This window comes from Ceratotherium simum, chromosome 2, assembly GCF_057802395.1.
Source record: "Ceratotherium simum simum isolate JZ-2026a chromosome 2, ASM5780239v1, whole genome shotgun sequence".
NCBI classification, from domain to species: Eukaryota; Metazoa; Chordata; class Mammalia; order Perissodactyla; family Rhinocerotidae; genus Ceratotherium; species Ceratotherium simum.
In genome coordinates, this window is record NC_141901.1 from 66,258,208 (window position 1) to 66,284,369 (window position 26,162).

At 37.3% G+C, this 26,162-nt stretch overlaps 1 protein-coding gene across 2 annotated transcripts in view; it reads left to right on the forward strand.

Annotated features, from left to right (window-relative positions):
- The window catches only part of PLPPR5 (phospholipid phosphatase related 5), a 110,180-nt gene that overhangs the window by 71,039 nt on the left and 12,979 nt on the right, over positions 1-26,162 (forward strand). Inside the window, exons 4-5 of one of the 2 annotated variants that reach the window (XM_004420794.3) lie at positions 5,232-5,408; positions 14,307-14,441. In XM_004420794.3, the coding sequence (XP_004420851.1) occupies positions 5,232-5,408; positions 14,307-14,441 (312 nt within the window). The remainder of the gene's footprint in view (positions 1-5,231; positions 5,409-14,306; positions 14,442-26,162) is intronic. The other variant, XM_004420795.2, reaches the window with a different exon arrangement.

The window sequence follows — 26,162 nt, forward strand, 5'->3', positions numbered from 1 at the left end:
ATATGTGCACTGGTGGGATTAATTGTGGGCTCTACATTTTGAGAGAAGGACTAGAGTGTGTCAAAAGCCCTGGTGTCCATATTGCTGAGAAATCTGGCCACTGAAGTATTTCCATACTGATGGGCGGAATGGAGGCCATTTAGTCTATAGGAAAGAAGAGGCAAAGGATAAGAAAGTACATGATAATCACCTGCAAATAAACAATTAGTGGATGTCTTTAGGCAGAGACTTAAAAAGGAGAAAATAATGGCAAAATAGCATAAGGAAAAAGTAAAAGAAGCATGAAAACAAGAGAAGGAACCAAGTTCTCCATATGCGAGGCCACGATGCCACCATAATCCTAGTGATCTCCACTCACCCAGCACTGCCCTCAGCATCAAGATCCTGGTCCTGTTGTGTTTACCAGCGTGGCTCTAACTTAACCTCTGCAGTTACTGAGGACTCACTGGGGGCCAAACTCTGTGCTAGGTACTTTACCTGTATTATGTCATTTAATCCTTCCAACAGTGTGGTAATATTTTTATTATCATTTGCATTTTAACATAAGGTGACCAAGGCTTGGACAGGTTGAATAACTTGCCTAAGTAAGTAGCAGAGCTAGGACTGAAACCCAGATCTTATTGGTTCCAAAGTAGATGCTCTTATCACGGTGCCTCAGTTATCTCCTCCTGTGGATCATTTTTACGAATCCTGCTGCATTCATTCATTCACACATTAAGCAGATATTATTTGAACGCAGTAGTTTTCTTTTGAGACCATGACAAATTGCCACAAACTTAGTAGCTTAAAACAACCCAAATTCATTACCATAAAGTTCCATAGATCTGAAGTCCAACATGGTCTCACTAGGCTAAAATCAAGGTTTCAGCCCAGCTGCATGCCTTCAGGAGGCTCTAGGGGAGAATTCATTCCTTGCCTTCTCCAGCTTCTAGAAGCTCTCTAAATTGCTTGGCTTGTGGTTCCTTTCCTCTATCTTCAAAGACAGCAGCATAGCATCTTCAAATCTCTTTCTGACTACAGCCAGGAAAGGTTCTCCACTTTTAAGGACTTATGATTAGGTGACATATTCCCAAGGTCCTAGCATTAGTGCATGGGCATCTTCACGGGGCTAATATTCTTCCTTTCACAGGTGCCTACCCTGCACTGGGTATTGCTCCACAAGTATGAGATAGACAAGGAGGAGGAAGACAATGGCAAGTAAACAAATCCATATGCAAGACAATTTGAGATAGTGATGTGTACTTTCAAACAGTAAAAGAATTCAGATATTCACTTTTCCCCAAGCATACCGTTCATGCATTCATTCATTCAATAATTTTTGAATGCCTACTATGTAAGAGGTGTTCTGTGCATTTCAGGTAGAACATTGAGTGGACAGAGGTTCTGTTCTAATGGAGCATTCTAGTGGAGGAAATGGATAAACATATATACATAGAAATGGAGAACATGATTTTAGGTAGTGACAAATGCTACGAAGAAAATACTCCATACTCTCTCTCCTGTACCTTTTCATTTTTCACTTATCCATTTTTTTATTTAGTATGTCTAGTCTAGAAAGTCTTTATTAAGTGCTTACTGGGTGTCAGGCAAAGTGCTAGCTAAGCACAGGGCTACAGTGCAGAGCTCAGATTTGGCTTCTATGTCCTCACTCTAGTGAAGGAAACAACTAAAATTAATAAAAACCATACATTGTGGTAAGTGTTCTGAGAGGATGAACCAGGAGTTTGGAGAGCATATAGCAGGGTTACTGCTGCTGTCCCCTGGGTCTAGACACCTTTCTCTTGTCATTTCCCCTTTGCTGGGAACTCTCGTATTCATACTTCTGGAGCTAACATTAGATGTCTGCTCTCTGAAGAGTAATGCTTAGTAAATGCTTAACAAACACAAATATTTGTGGGTTTTTCTTATTATTTATTTATATAATAGGATTGTTTTGGAAATGTACGATTCTTTCTCAACTTACCCAACAGATGGATGTTTCTATTCACAAGTGGGTTAATTCACATTACTGAATAATATGGGCATTGTGATTACATTTTAGTAAAAGTAAACAAGCAAGAAAAACCCCTTTATATGTGTGTCAATTATTGTATATATTTGTGTAAGCAAGGAGAAAAGTGTAGAAGAATATATACAAGGCTGTTAATAAGGAGGAAGTGATCATCTTTGGCTTTCTGCATCTTTGAATAGATATTCACGGAATGGATGAATGAGGACTGGTAAAAATGGTTAAATGGGTGGGCCTGTGAGGGAGTAAGCATCTACTGACCCTTGAGGACTGAGAGGATACCATCCTGCTCAAATTATATACCCTTCTGTTTATGTTTTATTTTAGCTACGTTTTGGCATCTGGTTTACCTAGATGGTTTCATAAGTGAGTTAAAAACCAAGAAAGCATAAATAATCAATTCCTGTTCTGTATCCAGCTTGCTTAATAGATTCTTATGCCATAATTTCCTCTTCTGCAAATTAGGAATAATAGACTTTCTGTAAGGATAACACAATTAGACTGGTTAAAAGACACTTATATTCATAACGTACCAAAGAGTTGCCGAGTATAAACAAAAACGCTCTAATTTTTTCTTTTGTGACATCCATGCCAACTGATTATGCTCCAGAAAAATCTGGGCACTATAAAGCACTGCCATGATCCACCTTCAACTTGAATGTATTTGAACAAATTTTACCCCTCTCCCATAACCCTTAAAATTCAATTTTCTTCCATTCTGGGTCTAGACGTTAACTGGGGATCTGGTGGAGGAAGAGCCAAATCTCAGGCTATTCTAAAATAGAAGCTTTTTTACAAGTTTGCATAGGGGCCAGACTGTGTCTTTGGAGTCCATATAAACAATGCTCGAGTCATTAGAGCAACATAGAAATGAACGCAACAGTCAAGAGAAACTTTGGAGGGTTGTAGCCCAAGCTCACAGATCAGCACAGGCCTACACAACTTGCCCAAGTAGGGGCTGGGCTGTATTTGAGGTGGCCTCTGGGAATGAAGGGGAAGGCAAACGTTTTCTAAACCATATGGATTCTCTGTGAGATTTGCCACACGGATCACATTTGCAGTACTTCCTACTCCTCCCTAATAGCAAAGTATAGATATGGCCTCACCCCTATGATACTACCATGATGGCCTTCTTTCTCCCATTTTTAATTTCAACTCTCTTGCATTCACTGATACTCAGCTTGGGTCCATTGGCCATTTCCTCCAGGTAAGAAATTAATGAAAAAAGAAGAAAGGAAGATTGAGGTGCCTAAGTGCTTTCCCCCATTTACATCTCTCCTTTCTCAACAGCCACCCCCAATAGTCAAGTTGTGTATTCTTCATAATTAGCTGTATCTTGATTCAATAAAGCTTATGAAGTCTATAAAATGAAAGTAATGATGATATCTGACTTATATGGTTATTTTTAGGATTTAATAAGATAATTAAGGTAAAATGCTTAGAATGTTGCCTTGAACAGTGATCACTCATTAAATCACAACTATAATGAATATTAACAGTATTAATATTACTCAGTTATCATTCCACATTTATATTGTCTTAATAAGGATAGGCTATCTTTAGAGTTCTGACAGATGTAAAGAAATGCAAAGGTAAGGTATCATTAATCAGCCTTTAACTGTGTTAAAGAAACTCTCACAAGCAGCCCAAATTTCACTCCCTATTCATATGCACTCATCAAATAAGGAATTACTCTATTAGATGCGTCACTGGAAACCAGGAGTGGTGTGATATCCTTGCCTTGTTATTCGTGTGGGCAGAACTCTTTAACACATTCTCTGAGAATGGCAAAAGCATCATTTTCTCTTTCTCTTTCCCTCTCATGTATACTTATCTTCCATAACTGAAATTATTCAGCTCTTCCCAGCACAGGCTTAGAATACATAGATGTAGCTCCGAAGGTCAAGGCCCGAGATGGAGACAATCCAGTTTTTTTTTTTTTCCCGTAGAGTATTGAGATCTGAGATAGATTGCAAAGGGCTAGAACTTGGCTAGATAGAAGGCTTGTGTCACATAGGCTGTTTAAATATTCATACAGCCTCTTTTGGCAGCTAACAGGGCTGCAAACTTTGCCCAGAAAAAAAAAAAAAAACGAAAAACAGAGAAGATAATCACTCAATTTCATAGCACTCTAAAATGGCTACTATGAACTAAAAATTTAGGCACTGGTTTTGGTTTAATTCTTAGGCACATGTATTTTTTTTCAGCTCAGGACAATAGGCAAGTGGTTGTATGCATTTCTAAGTATTTTTCAGAGTTATATTATCAGTATCAGATACTGACATTAATACCATAAAAACTTGTACTGTCAAAGCCATCTCTTTTATAATTACTTTACTAATGACTTGAAATAACAACTGACACATTTCCCTTGCAGTCAACAGATTTGCTTATATAGTAACACATGGTTTAAACTATAAGCAATTGAGCTATAGAATAAATCATATTGGGGAAGGACCGGGTTATTCTTGAGCATAGTGGCTCACAATTTAAAGACATTTCCTTCAGTGCAATTGATTGACACCATATGTTCTTCATTAGCATCTGTGAAGATTTTAAAAATGTAGATATCTATTTATTGTTTTGTTTTGTTTTGAGCTGACAATTCTCCTTTGTAATTAAGTGTTTTTGTTGTCCTAATTTTGGCTGATAAAATTTAGTTAATCTCACAATTTCAGGTAACAACATAAAAGCAAACCTTGGCACTGCATTGAACCTTAAATTCCTTTTTTAAAATAATGTCTATTTAGTGAAAATCTACTACATTTTATGTTTTATAGCTATATTCACAAGTTGTGATTTTATCAAGTATGCATCCTCTCAATATGGCATACAAAAATGTAAACATTAAAAACACTCCTTTATCAGTTTTCTCCTTCTAACAGTATTGATCTAAAATGTAAATTCATATGAAACAGGAATAGGTAGATTAAAAGTTAAAAAAAATAGTCACTTGGGATGTCTGTGCTCAGCGTTCCTAGATGATTAATATTGCATAAGAATTAGCCATTAGTAAATACCAGGCAAGCAAAGTTAAATAATCACTATGCTTAAATTCTACTCCTAAGAAACTTCCTTCAAAAAATTCATAAAATATAGTTAATTATTGAACCGTATAAAACATACATATGTCTATAAATATATATGTGTACATATACATATATAAGGTATATAGCAAGGAAATACCTTCATGAAAAGTCATGTTTTTTGTTTGTTATTTCAGATGTACATTACCAACACAATCAAAGCCAAAGGAACAAGACTTGCTAAGCCCGTTCTATGCTTGGGCTTAATGTGTTTGGCCTTTCTTACTGGACTCAACAGAGTAGCAGAATATCGAAATCATTGGTCAGACGTGATAGCAGGGTTTCTGGTTGGAATATCTATAGCAGTATTTCTGGTAAGTACAAATTTATTTGGATATCATTGAATTTTAAATTAACTTGTATAACCTCTGTAAGAAAATACAAGTGTGAATCACTGGGTTTATCTACATGTGGTATATCAAATGATAATATACATATATTTTAAGTCATTCATTTTTTTCTCCTCCCTCATTTGTTCTGCCTAAAGTCAGGTTTAGGGATGGAAAAAAATGTAAATTCTATTTTTAAAAATGAACAAAATATTTTCATATAAAACGGAACAGGACTAAAAACACTTAGGCCTCCACGGATAGATTTTAAGACTGGGTTGCTTGGCTATTTTTAAACTTTCCTCAGGGCACTTTGCATCCTGAAGTATCTAGAGCATCTCAAAGTACCCTAGTGCCTCAGCACAGAACTCTCCGGGAGCCACCCAGTCATAGTGCTCCCTAACAGGTAGACCTCACGTGTGAGATGAACTGGTTCACATCAATAACTAAAAATTGGTGGGTAGTTTCCAAGCCAATACCATCTGAAATTAGATTTTGCCACAAAATCAAGTAGTGAAGAGCATATGTAGTGACTTCTAATGAAGTAAGCATGCCATCTCTATTCCTATTATAAAATCTCCTTGGAATATTTCTATAGGTTTTGGTTGTTGGAAAATATATTTTTGTCTGGATTTAGAGTTACTCAGTCCATTGTAAGTATGGATATATAACATTTTACCCAGATGGACTAAGTGTAGACTGTAAATCAAAACCTGTTTTTGCCTGGACATACTAGAATATAAGAAACATTTTATTTACATTTTGATTACATTTCAATTGCTTCTCAGGCTTCACTTTCCTTCTGCAACCTCCTTTCACTAGTTCATAACCAGTAAGCAAAAACTTATATGAACCTTTCCAGCTACCAAAGATTTGAGCACAGTTTATGTACCAGGCATTTTAAATCAGTTATTTCCTCCGGAACCTCCTGTGGTAAAGTGGTGACTCTGCCCTCATCCCTGCTCTACACCCTCATCCCTGGTCTACGCTCCGTGCTGCTTTTTTCCCTCATATCATTCCCTTTCTCTCTCCCAGAGATATTCTACAGCCTTATGAAAATGGGGCCCAGGCTTGGGCCAAAACCTTTTCCTTGCTTTCACTCACCACAGTTGAAACGTGTTGAGACATTTAAAACAAAACAAAACAAAAATGCCTTACATAAATCCTAAGAAAATAATCATAAACAAGGCAAAGAGCATTCTAAAAGTCAAAATTTAAAAGCACGAGTGTCAGATGTAACTGCGTTTCAGTTCCATGGGTCCAGGATATCTCCACTGGCATCTCATCAGGCTTTCTGCTTCTCTTCCTGTGGCTGTTGCCACCTTTCCTTTACTCCAGTGAACATTTTAACACCTTGCAAGGCCAAATCTAGAACCGTAGTGTCCTCCCAGTCACATCCTCATCTGAGAACCATGTGGTGAATGATGAGTTGGACTATGGATCCTCCTTGGGCTCAAGACCCTCCAACTGCACATATTCAGAACATTCCATAATGGTCCTTCAAACATTTCCACACACCCAGGAAAAAGACCTTATGATAAGGTCATGTAAAATAATGCTTTAGCTATATAATAACTAAATAAGCATTTATGCATTCATTCACAACTGTTCCTGAGTGTGAGTGCCTACAGGTACCAGGCTCTGTGCCAAGAACTGGGGATGCAGGGAGGCTCAGATAAACATGATCCTATGGGAGTTACAGTCTGGTTTGGGGGTCAGACAGTAATAGGTTATTCCCTCAAACATTCCCTCCCTCTCTTTCTTCATAAAATAAACATTTACTGAGCCCCTATTATAATCCAGGCACTGTGCTTGGTGCTGGGAATAAATATGTGAAAAAGATACAGTCCATGTACTTAAATAGATCACAGTTGGGTGGGACAAGATAGGCGCAAAGAGCTTTATACAGGGTTAAATGTAATGATAGAGATTTGTATACTTAAGAGAACAACTATGTTGGGATTAGGGGCAATCAGAAAGGGGAAGAGACACATAAACTTGAAAAATTTGGAAAGCAGGTAGGTCTAGGCTGGGTATAAGGAAGAAGGGACAAAGAGCATAGCACACAGGGGCTATGAAATGCTTCATAAAATAAACTCATATGGAGTCTTTGGTATATTCTAGGCCCAGGACACAGCATGTGCATGAGAGAACGTGGCATCCTAGAATGGTACCAGTCATCTAGCATGAGTGACAAGAGGTGGGGAATGGAAAAGCACACAGGAGGAATATCCCAAATGGCCTTGTATGTTAGAATAATCTAGGCTTTTTAAAAAATCTAGGGTTCAAGTGAGTTGAAGCTGGTTGAATCTCAGCTTCTCTATGTGCTTAATTCATGCTGTTAAGCAATTTATCTAACCTTTCTGAGCCTCAGGTTCTTCCTCTTTAAATGAGGCTAATAACAGCCTCCTTAAAGCTTATGAGGATTTATAAAGGTTAAACAAAATAGTGTATGTTCAATGAGTAGCCCCATGAATGACTGAAAGAAGTTCCATAAATGATAGTTTGTTTCCTTTCAGTCCCTTTTACTCTAATACAATTTGTGCTGTGAAGGTATAACTCCAGGTGAGGACAGAGGAGACAAGTTATGCAGAGCCAGGGAAACAAGATGGCACAAATTGGGCCTCAGTGGGCACAGAGAGAAGGGAGGATATCCATATCCGGGAGGTATTTAGGCAGGGGAATGGTTTGGAGCTTGATGGGACACTGGAGATGATGGAGGCGAAGGAGAGGGAGCAATCTATGATGATTCCTGGGTTTCCCATTTGGGCAACTAAGTAGAACATTTATTTTGAGCAGCGACTACAGCTCTGGCTGGCAATATCCTGGGGTGTTTCCAATTATCTTGCAGTGTGTGCAGAACTCTAAGATGATTCCTAAATAAAATGAACACTAACCTACTCCAAGCCTCTGCGTCTCGGGTAAAGGCATCCACAGCCCCCAGTCACCCAGTGTCTGGCATTTGCCTTTGACTCATTCTCCTCGTTCATCCCCCACACCTGATGATTCATCTATTCCCAGCTCGTTTCCACTATAACAATATTTCTTCCATGCCTTTTTTCTTTGCCATTCTGATGATAACCTCTCAATTTAGAAATCAACGCTTCTTACTTTTATTATATCTATAGGTTCCTAGCTGCCTCCTCACTTCAGACTCTCCTCCAGAGACCTCCCATTCTGCTTGTGTACACGTCATAACATAATTCATTGCTAATGACCAAACAAAAACCAAAAACAAAAGCCTCTTTCCTGCTGCACTAAATCCAGGCGCTTCTGGGGCCAGCCCGGTGGCGCAAGCAGTTAAGTGCGCGTGCTCCACTGCGGCAGCCCGGGATTCACCGGTGCGGATCCCGGGTGCACATCGATGCACCACATGCCATGCTGTGGCGGCGTCCCATATAAAGTGGAGGAAGATGGGCATGGATGTTAGCCCACGGCCAGTCTTCCTCAGCAAAAAAAGAGGAGGATTGGCAGATGTTAGCTCAGGGCCGATCTTCTTCACCTAAAAAAAAAAAAAATCCAGGCGCTTCCATTGGACTTCTGGGATCCCCAGTAATCTGTCTGCACTCTTCCTAGCTGAGTTTATGCTTCCCTCTTTGCAGTGGAAACCCCGTACTTTGAATCCAGTCAGTTTTCTTCCTCTCTCACAAACAGGCTCTGTCCAGCCTACACATATGCCTCAGGGTGAAATGTCCTTTTCTCTGTATATTTTAGAGAGCAAAACAGGGGTGTGGGAATCAGACAAACTGATGGCTCAGCTGAACCCTACTTTTGCTACTTGCTTGATATGTGACCTTGAACAAGTCACTTAGCCCCTCATTATTCCTCAAATAATGAGGCTTCCCTGAACCATATTTAAAATGGCTACCCTGCCCCCAAGGACTTCTTCCTCATTCCCTATTTACTTTTTTCCAAAGTATGTTTCAACTTTTAATATACCACATATAATATTTTTGTTTTTGTTTTTTTTGCTGTCAAGCCACTAGACTATAAACTCCTTATGGAGAACATTTTATTTGTTTTCTTCACCTCATATTCCCAGTACCCGGTACAGGCTCTGGTACATAGGAGGTTCTCAGGAAATATTTGATGAATGAATGAATGAACTATTTTATTTACTTCCCAGAGCTCTTTTGAAGGTTAAGTGAAATCACATCTATAATAAGTGCAGTCGAGTGTGGTACAGAGAAGGCTCTGGGTATCATGATCCTCACCTTTGACGACTGTATTCAAATCCTTTTTCAGGCACTTGAGATTTTCTCAGATAAGCCCCAGCTTCCCCAGGAAGGTTCCATGATTACCTGGTTCCCCCTTTTTTCCTGAATTTCCACTGCACTCACAGTCTATCCTGTTACAACTAACAAGGAATCACATTCTATACTAAGTCTGTCACTCTTATCCCATGTGCATTTTCTTTAATGTTAGAAAACAGAATCCTTATGCTTAGGAAAACACAAATACTAGTTGAACAATACTTGTAGGTTGAATAATATTTTTATACAAATGTTTGCCTCAAAGCACTTCCAAAAAAGATGTATTTTACAGTGTCAGGTGAAATATTCAAGTTTACTGAGCCACAGCAATACCCTGTCATGTTATTATGTGTAAAAACATATATCATCTAATATATATCATAATAACATATCATAGTAATAACAGTGAGTTATTCAAGTACTCTTTACTATATTAACTCAAATAATCTTCACAATAAGACATAAAGATGTAGTTATTAGTGTCCTCATTTTGCAGATGAAAGAAACAGGTCTAGTTATAGTAACTAGCTTGCCCAGGCTCACAAAGTAAGTAAATAAGACAGCTTAGGATTAAGGCCCCAGTCTGTGTGACCTCAAAGCCTGTGCGCTTAACCGCATACAGCAAAGATGTTTTATTTACCCCAAGGGAAGAGGGAAAAATGATCACAAATGGATCAGATTAATTTATTGTCACTACTGGAAAAAGAAAACAAAAACATGTGTAGTGGTGACTTATTAATGTCATTTTTGTAGGAGAGGGTAGAATTATACACATGAAAGCTACTAATGTAAAAACAGAATGTTTCAAAGGAAAGTCACTTTAAATCAGAGAAGTTGAGAATTTTTGGCCTGAATGCATGCTCATTCACTAATCTATTCAATTACTGTGTCACTGAGAATACAACAGTGAGCAAAAAAGAGACAGTGTCTCTGCTTTCATGGAGCTCACAACCTTGGAAGAGACTCACATCAACCAAAGTATTACTTTAACGGATGTATAATTTCATACAGAGATAGGGCGCTTTGATGAAAAGAATCACAGTTCCATGTGAGCAAACAAACAAACAAAAACCTAGGGTCAAGGAAGTCTGGTGAGGAAGTGATACTGAGCTGAGATACCACAAATGGGTAAGATATGGTGTCCAAAGACAGTGAAAATGAGTATTCCAAACAGAAGGACGTGAAGGAGAACTGAAGCTGTTTGGAAAACTGCGAGAAGGAAGACCGCAGAGGTGGGCCAGAGTTTACACTGTAAGAGAAATGGGAAGCCAGGCCACGAAATGGTTTTAAGAAGGATCACATGATCCAGTTTGCATTCCAGAAAGATCATTCTCACATCATTGCACAAAATGGATTGGAGGGGGTCAAGATTGGATTTAGGGAGACTTTAGAAAGCTATGCAGGAATCCAGGCGAGTGGTGGTGATTGCTTAGTCTTTGGTGTTGATGGTGTAGATAGAACAAAGCAGATATAAGAAATCAAAATATTTAGGGAGGTGGGGGCTGGCCCCACGGCTTAGCGGTTAAGTGCGCGCTGGTGGCACAGGTTCGGATCCTGGGTGTGCACCGTCGCACCACTTCTCCAGCCATGCTGAGGCCGCATCCCACATACAGCAACTAGAAGGATGTGCAACTATGACATACAACTATCTACTGGGGCTTTGGGGGACCAAAAAAAAAGGAGGAGGATTGGCAATAGATGTTAGCTCAGAGCCGGTCTTCCTCAGCAAAAAGAGGAGGATTAGCATGGATGTTAGCTCAGGGCTGATCTTCCTCACACACACACAAAAAAATTTAGGGAGGAAAATTGGACAAATTGAATGACTGGTTGAATACAGGAGGTATAAAGGATAAATGCCTGTTTTCAGCCTTGTGTAACTGCGTTAGGGGAGTGGGGGTGCGGGGATGTTGCCTTTCCGTGAGGGGTCTGGAAAAAGATCAGGTTTTGCAGTGGGGTTAGGAGATGGGCGGAAGTTGGATTTCATGTTGAACATTTGTTGAATTTATCATACCTTTGCCTACCAAAGAAATGGAGCTAACTTGGTGATCTGTTGCAACCTCTTCACTTTTGAATTGAGAAAACTGAGACCCAGAGTACTGTCCAAGAACATACAGCCTCAGGATCCAAAACCAGGTCTCTTGCTTTTTTCTATGAGCATTTTACTAATAGGAAATCAATTCCATACTGAATGTTAGCAGACAAGACTTATTAAATATTTGAATACCATTCTAAGAAAGATTTGGTAATTTCCTTCCTTATAATTTAAATAATAACAGCTGATGAATAATCATTATGCTAATAGATGCCATTTAATGAATATCTACTATGTGTCAGGCATTTAAATATTTCACATGTCAATTCTCAGCTGTTTCGATGGTGGTGTTCTGACCCTCAATGAGGGCAAAGAGATAGTTGATACAACCTTTCAAAGAGTTCTCCACACCTGAATAATATAAAAAACAATTATACTAATTTCAGAAGGACATATTAACTCTAAATGAACTTTCCTTCATCTCGTGAGTTACACATGTTATAACATAGTCATAATAAATAACAGTTATTTCATTTCAACAAAGTGTTCTTCAGAAGAATTTGTAGTAATTTTTTTCATCTCTCCAATTTTCCATTAATTTATAATATTAATGAAAAGGGACATGTATGTGTATATTTCATGAAGCGGGTGTGAAACTGCTTGTTGGTTTTGTTGTTGTTAGCTAAAATTCTTGATTTTATCCTGTGTACTCCAGGCAGCGATCAGTTGGAAAACTACAGCCCTTGTAAAAAAAGTTATATTGGGACACTGACATGCCTATTCTTTTATGAATTGTCTGTGGCTGCTTTCACACCAAGAGTCAGAGTTGAGTAGCTGCTGTAGAGATTGTATGCCTGCAAAGCCAAAAATATTTCTTATCTGCCCTTTACAGACAAAATTTGCTGCCCCTTGCTCTAGGGCAATCACTATCTGTTAGTCCTCTGTAGGGTCATCATTTGATAGTTGGTTTATCAAGTACCTGTCTCCAAGCTGTTAGAATCCCTTACTTTTAAAGATCTTGATGTCAGTGATAAAGTTAAGGTATCAAATTATCAGGCTTTTATCTACGCTTCTGATCTATAATTCCTCAAGGAAGTGGAAGGATAATAAATATATAACAATTTGCAAGGAAATATTTTTTTTGGAGATAAAGCCACACGGTATGTGTTATTATTTTGTAGATTTGTAAATTTTGTTAAAAACTGGAGACTAACCAAGATCTAATTGGCCTTTGAAAATATTCAGTAATGAGCCCTACCAAAGAAAAGGCTTTCCAATGGAGCATTTGTGTAAATGTGTAATTATATATTAAGCATTTATTTAAAAAGTGAATGTTAGGTATTAACTGCAAATGAGTTCTGTTTTTTTGTTTTTTTTGTTTTTTTTTGGTGAGGAAGATCAGCCCTGAGCTAACATCCATGCTAATCCTCCTCTTTTTGCTGAGGAAGACCGGCTCTGAGCTAACATCTATTGCCAATCCTCCTCCTTTTTTTTTCCCCCAAAGCCCCAGTAGATAGTTGTATGTCATAGTTGCACATCCTTCTAGTTGCTGTATGTGGGACGTGGCCTCACCATGGCCAGAGAAGCGGTGCCTCGGTGCACACCCGGGATCCGAACCCGGGCCGCCAGTAGCGGAGCGCGGGCACTTAACCGCTAAGCCATGGGGCCGGCCCCTGAGTTCTGTCTTTTGATATGATAATAGAATATAAAACCCAGAAAAAGAAGGCTCAAGCATACTTACCCCCTAGTTAGTATAAGCAAATAATAGCAAGTAATTTTCCTGTGTTGTTTACTTCACCATTTTCTTAAAGATGATCCACCTGCATCAGGATCTTCTGGAACGCATTTTAAAAGTGTCAGTTCCTAGGCCTCACCCTTCACCTACAAAATCAGTCTTTAGGGAAGGACTTAGGAATGTGCATTTTTAACAGTGCCAGAGCCTTATTTTTATGCACACTAGAGTATGACAACCTCTGGTTTAATTCAAATTATGTCACCTATGAGATATAATCAGTTGAAACAAGGGTCAATTCCTTTTTCGTAAAAGGTCTTCTCTTTCAGTAGTATCCCAGTAAGCTATTGTTGGAAAAATAACAAGCATATATGGGCTACAATAATAGACAATAAACCAGGTTAATTAAAGGGATGCTGCTAAATTAGGGAGTGCCAATTGTAGAAGGTTTATTATGAATGTTACGATCTTGAAGCAATAGGAAATAATTAGCATTCAAATTAAGCTGTAGGTTCGCCATATTAGGGAAAAGTTAACTTGCTTTGAATTTTTATAAGGATATGATGCTATTTTTGGATTGATTTGAGCATTGACTATAACCTAATTTAATGGAAATTTTAGAATAATAAAATTGTCATTATTAACTGAGCTACATATTAATTGTTGAATTTTCTTGAACACATTTGCACTGGAGTAACTATTCAAATTTATGTAAGATAAATCTGGATTTAAAGTTATATGCATGTAATATTTAAGTAATTTTAATCATTTATTATTATGATTAGATTTATTAAGCTACTCAAAAGGGTCACGGTCATAGGGACCTTGGCTTTGCTTTAAACTGTAATTTTTTTCTGAAATTTTAGGTCGTGTGTGTGGTAAATAATTTCAAAGGAAGACAACCAGAAAATGAGCATATACACATGGATAATCTGGCACAGATGCCAATGATCAGCATTCCTCGAGTAGAAAGTCCTTTGGAAAAGGTAACATCTATACAGGTGATTCATAATTTAAATTCTAAAATGTGATTGTTATCTAGAGCAAATGAATAATTATTTCCGAGAGAACGTGCACAGTCATTTCTGATTTCCTGAAGCAAGCTCATAGTCTAATGTGATATTTAGCAAGAATTTTGTCACTGAAGACATCATCTTAGAAAAATGTATATCACATTTAAAATATTTCTTCGAATCCCTCATGCTAAAAGATGAGTAGCTGTACATGAAATATGTCCTGTACTTTGTCGTGGCTTCTAGATAAGGAACGTTGTGCAGTGGTCTCACACGTAAGCAAAATAATAAGATAGTTTTACTTGAGAATATATGCATTTTTTCATAAAATATATTCCATTTCTTCCATGCTCTATTTATAGGAGAAATTGCTTAGTATAATGCCTGGCATATAATCAGGGCTCAGTAAGTATTTGCTGAATCTGAATATATAAATATCTGGCAGCAGGAAAATATCGTGCTCTCCTAATCAGGGAGGCACTAAGGGTCAGGTTGGGCTGAATGGAGCCAGACCAGGTAGCACTTTGAATGGCAGGTCAAGGCCTCACAGGGCATGGCAGTGAACACAGAAGCCAAATATTTAAGGAATACTTTTCCTGAGACTTTTGTGAACTAGGGAGAGTAATATTTCTTAAATGATGATGCAGTTATGCACATTTGTAGCCAGTTAAATGATTACTCGGAGGGTTACTAATGGCTCCTGCCCAGCCCTGACCGCATCCACATTTTGATCAATATCTTGGATGAAGAATTCAATTACATACTAATCGGGGGTTTGGATGGTATGAATTTGTGAGGGTTAATTAATACATTGGACGAAAGAATAAAAGTTCTTGAGAGACTACAATAAGATACAATTAACAACTAGCTAGAAATAAAGGAAATGATTTATATTTGGATTAAAAAAAGTTCATGAGGGTAGAGTTTATCTAGATTAACTCCACAAACGAAAAAGGCTCAGAAAGTGTAGTAGGCTACATTCAGCGTATGTCAATAGCATGACACAGCTGCCAAGAGTTAATATGATCCCACTTAGGGAGAGTGATATCTTGAATGATGGGACTGATGGTTTGCTCTGCTCAGACCAACGTGAATACTGTGTACTGCCCTTTGTGAGTTATTAAGGTGGACGTTGATAAAATAGAACAGTCAGCACTCAATAAGTATTTGTTAAATGAGTGAATGAATGTGTCTAGGATGGTGAGTGGACTCAAAGTCAAGGACTTTGGAAGAGCAAAAAATGATTAGTCTAGAGAAAAAGAAAACTCACTGAAGAAGCAATAGCTTCCCATAAATATCAGAAGGACTGTTGTATGGCAAAGGGATGCGATTTGTTCTGCAGGGCCTCAGGGATCACAATTAGGGTGAAAGCAAAGAAAGTGTAAGAAGATAAATAATGTCTGGAAAGAAGTAAAAACTTTCTGAAAATGGAAGGGCTGCCTTAAGAGCAATGAAATTTCCTTTTACTATAGAGATTCAAGAATAGCTAAATAATCACTTATCCATGATTCTGTAGAGGGAATTCAAGCATTTAGGTGAGGATAGAAGTACTAGATGATGATGATGATAATAATAATAATAATGATAGCAACAACAACTACTATTTAATGATCATTCAGTATGTGTCAACTACTACGCTGATTCCTTATGTATATTCCACAAAAGCACTTGTGTACTCTATGAGTATAATTTCATTCCTTACAACAATTTTTAGATTGTTGGCTATCATGATAGTGGCAAAGACTGCTAATAGTTCATCAGTATCCCTTCTCCCCTTCTTCCTTATAGTAACTGAATTCCCCAATCCAATTTTAGCTACACTCATGACTGCCACGCGATAGTCTATATTTCCCAGCTTCCATTGCAGATAGATGTGACCAGACAACTAAGTTGAGACCAATGCAATGTAAACAGGAGGGGTAGGTGCAACCTCTGATTCATCTCTTTGAAGATTCTTGTCCTGGACATATTCTACCCCTTCTCGCCAAATGGAAAAGGTAATGACTGGAGTAATCTTTAATTTTTTAAGATGACTGATCCAACTTGACAGCCTGGATTCCTGGATGAGCTCACGGAGCAGTCCACATACACATTCTAGATGGTTCTGAGAAACAAATAAACTGCTTTCCTCTTTGAGCCATTGGATTATTTTAATCTCTTTTCTACAGTGGTTTAGCTGATGCCCTATTAAAATTTCCTCATTGTACAGCTAATAAAACTGAACTTCCAAGTGGATGAGCAGTTTTCACAAGTCCACATCATTGATAACAAAGAAAAATTATACAATGTAATATTTCAAGATACATGCCTATATCATAAAATATATTTTTTAAAAATGAATAATTTGTACAAAATTAGATCTTATTTAACTTAAAAAATAAAGATAGAAAACTGTAGAACTTAAGAAGAGATCTTAAACATATTTTGAAGAAAACAGGGAAACAATTAGTCTTCATTTTATATACCTCTGAAATTAACTAGAACAATACTCAGTCTTCTGCTTTTTAACATACTTATTTGCATAAAGGTTCTTTAGTAGCCTCCTAGCGTTAACAAATGTTCTTATATACCATTATATCATTTTATATATTAAATGATTAAAAAATTTTGTTGATTTTATGCTAATTCATTTTTATTTACAGTGAGTTTTAAAATATTAGATGATGAAAACAAAAAATATTCTATTAGAATCTATAGATTGCAAGAGATCAGTGTTTATTAACTTCTTTCTTTCATTCATTCATTTTTTTTTTGTTTATGACAAATTCATGGGCTTTGTTTCCACTCCGGTAGTTAGAGAATAAAGACAATTTGAGTCTGATTCGATTCTCCCGTTTACCCTCCAGAGTACATTGGCACATACCTTGCTGAGCTGCAATTTTCGTCTCCAATCTTTTCATTCCTGTTTCCAGGCAGAACGCTGTCTGCACAGTGCATGGTCTGCTCCCTGCACTCACACAGGCCACAGGAAGATCACGAGTCCAGGTGCTGGGAATACATCTCAGGCTTCCCTTTGGAGCTCTGCTGCTGAGAGGACATGTACATGTGCTCATCAGCCAGAAAGGGAGGAAGGCCGCCACTTAAGGGAAGCCCACAATAGCTTTTTCTTCTTTTTGTGATATGGAGTATTTGGAGTAAATATATTGTTTTTCACAATATATTTCACAATATATCGTAGTTCACAATGGGAAACAAGTAAACGCAAAACTCTTCCTGGTAGTTTGATCTCAATAATTGATAGTTGGAGACTGATGTTAGACCCTTAAAGCTGGTCCTCTGAGGAGAGGGAGGGTGCCTGCTTAAGGCTTGGTCTGCAGGTATGGCCAGTAGTTTTAGCATAATTATGCCAAGCTATCATTTTCTGGTTGTTAGTTTTGTGTGGAGAAGGCAAAGGGTTTCTTTTAGAAGTTATGTACTTGCATAACCTCATGTTCAAACTACATGTTTGATAAACTGTAAGCTACAGAGTAATTATAGCATGCAAGCATTCTTTATTTTTATGTCAGCAATTTATCCCTTAATTATAGGGAGTTTGTCATATAGTTAATTACCATAGTTTATGAGGGAAAGCCGTGATGTTTCTAGAAGCTAAGTAAATCTGAACATTCATTACATTTGGTTTTATGAAAAGAATTAATCATCTGTGTGAAAACTGGCCCATCATATCCCAATGTCCACTAAATATTTAAGTTACCAGTAACTTCATTACAGCAGTTTGTAATATCAAATCATGAAAAGTCTAAATGTATGTCAGTAGCGAATTATTAAATTAATTGTACATTTCTACAATGGAATCCAGTACATTATAGTGTGGTGTCTGCTCACAGGTTTTGGAGGTAGACCGGCAGGGAATTTTGCACAGTTTTGCCCTGGGGCAACTTACTTAAATGCTCTGTGACTCAGTTCTCTCACTCACAAAACGGTCGTTACAAGAATTCAATAAGCTAATAGTGAAGCACTTAGAACAGCGTCTGGTGCCTATGAAGCCCTTAATTGTTGCTAATTATAATTATTATTACTATTTAGCAGTTAAAATGGATAGCCACATGCAAAAAAATGAAAGTAGACCCTTACCTTACACCATACACAAAAATTTACTCCAAATGGATTAAAGACTTGAATGTAAGACCTGAAACTATGAAACTTCTAGAAGAAAACATAGGCAGTACGCTCTTCGACATCGGTCTTAGCAACATCTTTTCAAACACCACATCTGACCGGGCAAGAGAAACAATAGAAAAAATAAACAAATGGGACTACATCAAACTAAAAAGCTTCTGCACAGCAAAGGAAACCATCAACAAAACGAAAAGACAACCTAACAATTGGGAGAAGATATTTGCAAACCACACATCTGATAAGGGCTTAATCTCCAAAATATATAAAGAACTCATGCATCTCAACAACAACAAAACTAACAACCCAATTAAAAAATGGGCAAAAGACCTGAACAGACATTTCTCCAAAGAAGATATACAGATGGCCAACAGACACATGAAAAGATGTTTAAAATCACTAACTATCAGGGAACTGCAAATCAAAACTACAATGAGATATCACCTCACGCCCGTCAGAATGGCTATAATTAACAAGACAGGAAACAACATGTGTTGGAGAGGATGTGGAGAGAAGGGAACTCTCATACACTGCTGGTGGGAGTGCAAACTGGTGCAGCCACTATGGAAAACAGTATGGAGATTCCTCAAAAAATCAAGGATAGAACTACCATATGATCCAGCTATTCCACTGTTGGGTATTTATCCAAAGAACTTGAAAACACCAATTTGCAAAGGTACATGCACCCCTGTGTTCATTGCAGCGTTATTCACAATAGCCAAGACTTGGAAGCAACCTAAGTGCCCATCAAGGGATGAATGGATAAAGAAGATGTGGTATATATACACAATGGAATACTACTCAGCCATAAGAAACGATGAAATCCAGCCATTTGTGACAACGTGGATGGACATTGAGAGTATAATGCAAAGTGAAATAAGTCAGAGAGAGAAGGTCAAATACCGTATGATTTCCTTCATTAAGTAGTAGATAATAACAACAATAAACAAACACATAGGGACAGAGATTGGATTGGTGGTTACCAGAGGGGAAGGGGGGAGGGAGGAGGGTGAAAGGGATAATTCGGTACATATGTGTGGTGATGGGTTGTAATTAGTATTTGGGTGGTGAACATGATGTAATCTATGCAGAAATAGAAGTACAATGATGCACACCTGAAATTTTTACAATGTTATAAACCAATGTTACTGCAATAAACAAAAAATTTACAAAAAAAAAAAATGGATGAGGTAAATCAATATGTGGAAAGTTTTTGAATACATATTGTAAAGTTTTTTTAACTTGATATATATAAAATGTGTGTGTGTATAATAAAGCCAGTTATGCAAAATACCACAAAAGATATTTCTCTCTAGTAGAATAGAAAAGAGTACGTAGATGAAAGAAAGAGAGAAAAACTACAGACACCAACCTGAGAGCGATGCTTAAACTAAGATAGTGGACCTGATTCCTTTTCTTCCCTCCTTCCTTCCCTCCTTCCTTCCTTCTTTCCCTCCTTCCTTCCTTCTTTCCTTTCCTCCATTTCTTTCCTTCTTTCCTCCATTTCTTTCCTCCCTCCCTCTCTTTTTTTCTTTCTTTCCTTCTCTCTTTCTCTCTTTCTTTTTATTCCTATAACGAGGCTATATTCATGAAGAATTGTACAATTAAAATAATTATAATTTTTAAAAATTATTCAGTTTTCTCCAACTTCTCTCTAAGGAGCTCCTGAGGTCCTGCTTATGCTTCCTCATATTGACGACCCATATGCTCAGATTGACCAAAGTACCGTGTAAAAATTCCTCCAGAGTCATTTAAATCCCTGTGCTCCTTCCTTGTGACTCACCTGATCCTTCTGAAAGCGGTTTATTTTTCTCTGCCACGGTGGGAATGGAGACCTTGGTTGTAGCTCCCACGCCTTCATGCCTTCATGCCCAGGGTCCAGCTTTCCTTGGCACACCTGCAGCCATCCTCATTTCAGGTCCTGTCAGCCCTGAAGCCCTGCACATGGGGGGCCGTGCAGGTGCCTCTCATTTATAGGATCCACAAAGCTCCTACCCACCCAAGGCCCTAGAGAGCCAACTATCTTCATAGGTCACACCACCCCTTTCTTTCATACTTATCCTTTTTTGGCTCCGGACTTCAAGGGCCCACGCATCTCAAACAAAGGCTTCCAGTGGTGCTTCAGAATGTCTCCAAATACATGAAGACATTATTACTTACTCTTGGGAGTCCAATAAACAAAAGTCTGACTCTCCTTCTAGGAAGTGGAGATGAAACATTTACATATTCATTACTTTTAGTTTCCTATATTAGCAAGAGTAAAGTAGGAATTAATATCTTGATAGCTGTGTCACTAAGAGTAAAAACTAGATAGAGTAAAATTGTAGGCATTTCTACTAGATATACTATAAATAGATCCAGTATGAAAGATGTCACTAAAGGACAATTAAACTTTTTCTTTGCCAATAAGAAAGTTCAATGTTGTAGAAGTGACTCAAATCCTATAAGATCCCAGTAATACTCCAATATTTCAAAAAGTGAGGGTAAGAGACAGGAGCAACCTCTAAGAGAATGAGGAGTTGATTGTATTTAGAGCACAATTCAGCACCATGGACCAACACCATTTTGAAAGATTAGCAAATAGGCAAATACACGCCAAAAGAAAGCCTTCAGGCAAGAAGCTTTCTTCTGATCAAGTTTCTTATTAATATGGGTTCATGCCAGATGAGAGAACATTTTCCTCAACTGAATGGGTACGACAAAGTGGGATGAGGAGTTACCTTCATTCAAAAAGAAAAAGCTGCCTTCAAGGACTGCACCATCTACCTGGAGTAGAGGTAAGGCTGAACAGAATAGCAGTCCTTCTCATGTTTCAACAACCTTGGGAATGAAACTATATAGAAACAAAGTGATCTGCCTGGAAATGCCCGTGGCCTCAGCTTCTTCTTCCACTCCATTCAAGCCGGTAAATCATCAAAATGATGTTATAAAACTACATCCTGCAGCTTTTCATCTCAAGATCTAAGGGGAGGATTCCCTTATTCATGGAAACAATTAAGGGATCTTTGATGAATCTTCTCCCACTCCTTTTAGGAAAGTAAACTGAGCTAAATCTATTCTGGCTCAAGTATAAATAATCAGGACAATTACTTAAATCCTTTAAAATAATTTCATGACACAGATAAGAAAGATAAACATATTTCAAGAGTTAGAATATGTTTTTGAAAAAAGAAGATTAAGAAATTTAATTAATTTATTATAGATAGCATCTCCTTTCCACTGTCAAGGAAATTAAAGAAAATATGTGAAATGAGAGATGAAAGATAGCTGGCACAATGGCACAAAGGGAAACTAATGTAAGAAAACAAATAATGTTATGGCAGGATTAAAACCAATGCTAGAAACCATAAAGAACGAAATCTACAGTGGAGAAAGTCAAATCAGCTATATTAGGGACAAGTTTCAGCATGTGTAGTAAAAGAACAAAATTGATCTGAGAAAAGATAATAGATATGGAGGACGTACCAGAAATCTAACATATGAATCACTGTCGATCCTGAAGAAGAGGACAAATGGAGCTACAGGGATATTGAGAGATATACTTTAAGGAGGCTTTCAAATAAATGCCTTTAAGCTACAAAGGTTAACCAGATACAAAAATATATACCAAACTTAGATACTTCTCAGTGAAATTTTTGAAATTCGATACTGAAAACGAGTCCTATAAATACTGCAGTAGATGGTATTATTGCTCCCAATTAACTACCCCCTTTCTTAGGCAGAGTATCTTTCCTGCTTCAGTTATTTTGGACTTGGTCAATAACATGTGAATGAACCCGATTTATACCCCATCAATCAGAAACTTGTAGAGTTTTTGCCAACTCTATTGCTCCTGAGCCTTTTTCCAGAAAAAGGCTGTGTTCCAGATAGGGGCTGCTCCCTCAGCCTGGGCCCCAGAATGGGAAGACATGGGAAGCAGAAAAGCGCCCAGCCTGTACCCTGGAGCAGATCCGTAGAACTCGACCACCAACATGTAGTATGAGGGGGAAAAATGTATTTGTTGTTGGAAGCCACTGAGCTTTTGAGGTTATAATACAGTATATATAGTGGAAACTAATACACACACCTAGGCAGAAAAAGTAGGTTACCTACCCAAGACTGACTGCATGCTGGCCTCAGACTTCTCCCTCCCTAACGTTAGACATCAGAGTAGAATGGAGTTATGTCTTCAGTGTTTTCAAGGAAAAAGTTTGTGACATAAGAATTCTGTTCCCACCCAAAAAGTCATTGAAGTAGTAAGATAACTATAAAATATGAGATATGCAAAAATTCATGAATTATATTACTCTAGCAACTACCAACCTGTTCTCTGCACTGATGAATATTTTTTTATTTTAGATTCCACATATAAGTGAGGTCATACTATATTTGTCTTTGTTTGTCTGCCTTATTTTGCTTAGCATAATGTCCTCAAAGTCTATCCATGCTGTTGCAAATGGCAAGATTTCCTTCTTTTTTATGGCTGAATAATCTTGCATTGTGTGTGTGTGTGTGTGTGTGTGTGTGTGTGTGTATGTGTATATACACATACATATATGGTATATATATATATCACATTTTCTTAATCCATTCATCCATCAATGGACACTTAAGTTGTTCTGTATCTTGGCTAATGTAAATAATGCTGCAGTGAACATAAGGGTGCATATATCTTTTTGAGTTAGTGTTTTCATTTTCTTCAGACAAATACCCAGAAGTGGAATTGCTGGATCATATGGTAGTTCTATTTTTAATTTTTTGAGGAAGCTCCATACTGTTTTTCATAGCGGCTGTGTCAATTTACATTCCCACCAACAGTGCACAAGGGTTCCCTTTTCTCCACATCCTCAACATTCATCCACAACACTTGTTATGTCTTCTCTTTTTGATAATAGCCATTCTAACAGGTGTGAGGTCTTACCTCATTGTGGTTTTGATTTGCATTTCCCTGATGATTATTGATGTTGAGCATCTTTTCATGTACTTGTTGGCTATCTGTAGGTATTCTTTGGAAAAATGTCTAGTGAGGTCTTCTCCCCATTTGTTAATTGGATTGTTTTTTTGCTATTGAGTTGTATGAGTTCTTTATATATTTTGGATATTAACCCCTTATCAGATATATGATTTGCAAATATTCGCTCTCATTAAGTAGGTTGCCTTTTTATTTTGTTGATGATTTCCTTTGCTGTGCATAAGCTTTTTAGTTTTATGTAGTCTAACTTGTTTATTTTTGCTTCTGTTACCTTTGCTTTTGGAGTCAAATTAAAAAAATTATTGCCAAGACCAATATCAGGGAGCTTACTGCCTATGTTTTCTTCTAAGAGTTTTATGGTTTCATGTCTTACATTCAGGTCTTTAATCCATTTTGAGTTAATTTTTGTGTTAGGTGTTAGATAGTTGTCCAGTTTCATTCTTTTGCATGTGGCTGTATGGTTTTTCCAACACAGTTTTTCCTGTGGAACAGACTGCCTTTTCCTCATTGTATATTCTTGGCTCCTTTGGCATAAATTAATTGACCATATATATATGGGTTTATTTCTGGGCTCTCTTCTGTTCCATTGATCTATGTGTCTGTTTTTATGCCAATACCATACTGTTTTGATTACTATAGCTTTGTAATATAGTTTGAAATCAGGGAACGTGATACCTCCAGCTTTGTTCTTTCTCAAGATTGCTTTGGCTGTTCATGGTATTTTTTGGTTCCACACAAATTTTAGGATGGTTTGTTCTATTTTTGTGAAAAATGACATTGGAATTTTGATAAGGATTGCATTGGATTGCTTTGAGTAGTGTGGACATTTTAACAATATTAATTCTTCCAATCCATGAGCACAGAATATCTTTCTGTTTATTTCTGTCTTCTTCAATTTCTTTCATCAATGTCTTATAGTTTCAGTGTACAGATCTTTGACCTCCTTGATTGAATTTAATCCCACATATTTTATTCTTTTTGATGCAATTGTAAATGGGATTATTTTCTTAATTTCTCTTTCTGATAGTTCATTATTAGTGTATAGAAATGCAACAGATTTTTGTATATTGATTTTGTATCTTGCAACTTTACCGAAGTTATTTATTAATTCTAACAGGTTTTTGGTGAAGTCTTTAGGGTTTTTTATGTACACTATCATGTCATCTGCAAATAGTGACAGTTTTACTTCTTCCTTTCCAATTTGGATGCCTTTTATTTCTTTTTCTTGCCTAATTGCTCTGGCTAGGACTTCCAATACTATGTTGAATAAAAATGGGGAGAGTGGGCATCCTTGTTTTTTCCTGATCTTAGAGGAAAAGTTTTTGGTTTTCATCATTGTGCATAATGTTAGCTGTGGGCTTGTCATATACGGCCTTTATTATGTTGAGGTATGTTCTACTTTGTTGAGAGTTTTTATCATAAATATTTGTTGAATTTTGTCAAATGCCTTCTCTGCATCTGTTGAGATGATAATATGATTTTTGTTCATTGTTAATGTGATATATCACATTGATTAGTTTGTATATGTTGAACCATCCTTGTAGCCCTTAAATAAATCCCACTTGATCATGGTGTATGATTTTTTTTAATGTATTGTTTAGTTCAGTTTGCTAATATTTTGTTGAGCATTTTTGCATCTATGTTCATTAGAGATATTGGCCTGTAATTTTCTTTTCCTGTGGCATCCCTGTCTTGTTTTGGTATCAGGGTAATGCTGGCCTTGTAAAATGAATTCAGAAATGTTCCCTCCTCTTCTATTTTTTGGAGGAGTTTGAGGAGAATTGGTATTAATTCTTCTTTGAATGTTTGGTAGAATTCACCAGTGAAGCTATCTGGTCTTGGACTTTTGTTTCTTGGGAGTTTTTTTGATTACTGATTCAGTCTCTTTACTAGTAATCAATTTGTTCAGATTTTCTATTTCTTCATGATTCAGTCTTGGAAGGTTGTATATTTCTAGAAATTTTTTTATTTCTTCTAAGTTGTCCAATTTGTTGGCATATAATTTTTCATGGTAGTCTCTTATGATCCATTGTATTTTTGTGGTATCAGTTGTAACATCTCCTCTTTCATTTCTGATTTTATGTATTTGAGCCCTCTCCCCTTTTTTCTTGGTTTTGTCAATTTTGTTTATCTTTTCAAAGTCTCTATCACTTTTGATGAAAATTCATGAAGGGTCTTTCATGTGACACTTAAGGAGTTGGTTCTTTACCCAGTACACCACGGGGAGCCATTAAGGAGTTTAAGGAAGGAAATGGCATGTTTAGAATGGAGAGTAAATTGAAGGAGAGCCACACTGCAGCCAAACAAAACAAAACAAAAACCCATCTTGGAGGCTATTATAAAAATCCAGATAAATGATAAAGATGATGCTGACGAGATGTCAATACAGCCATGTCATGCATTCTGACCCACTAGACAATCATTTGGCAAAGTCTGTTTTTAGTCAAGTGCTGATTCTGATCAGAGGAGTTGTCTTAGTCTGTTTGGGCTGCTGTAATGAGGTACTATAGACTGGGTGACTTATAAACAACAGAAATTTGTTTCTCATAATTCTGGAGGCTATGAAGTCCAAGATCAAGGCTCTGGCTGATTCAGTGTCTGGTGAGGGCCTGCCTTCTGGGTCCTCACATGGCAGAAGGGGT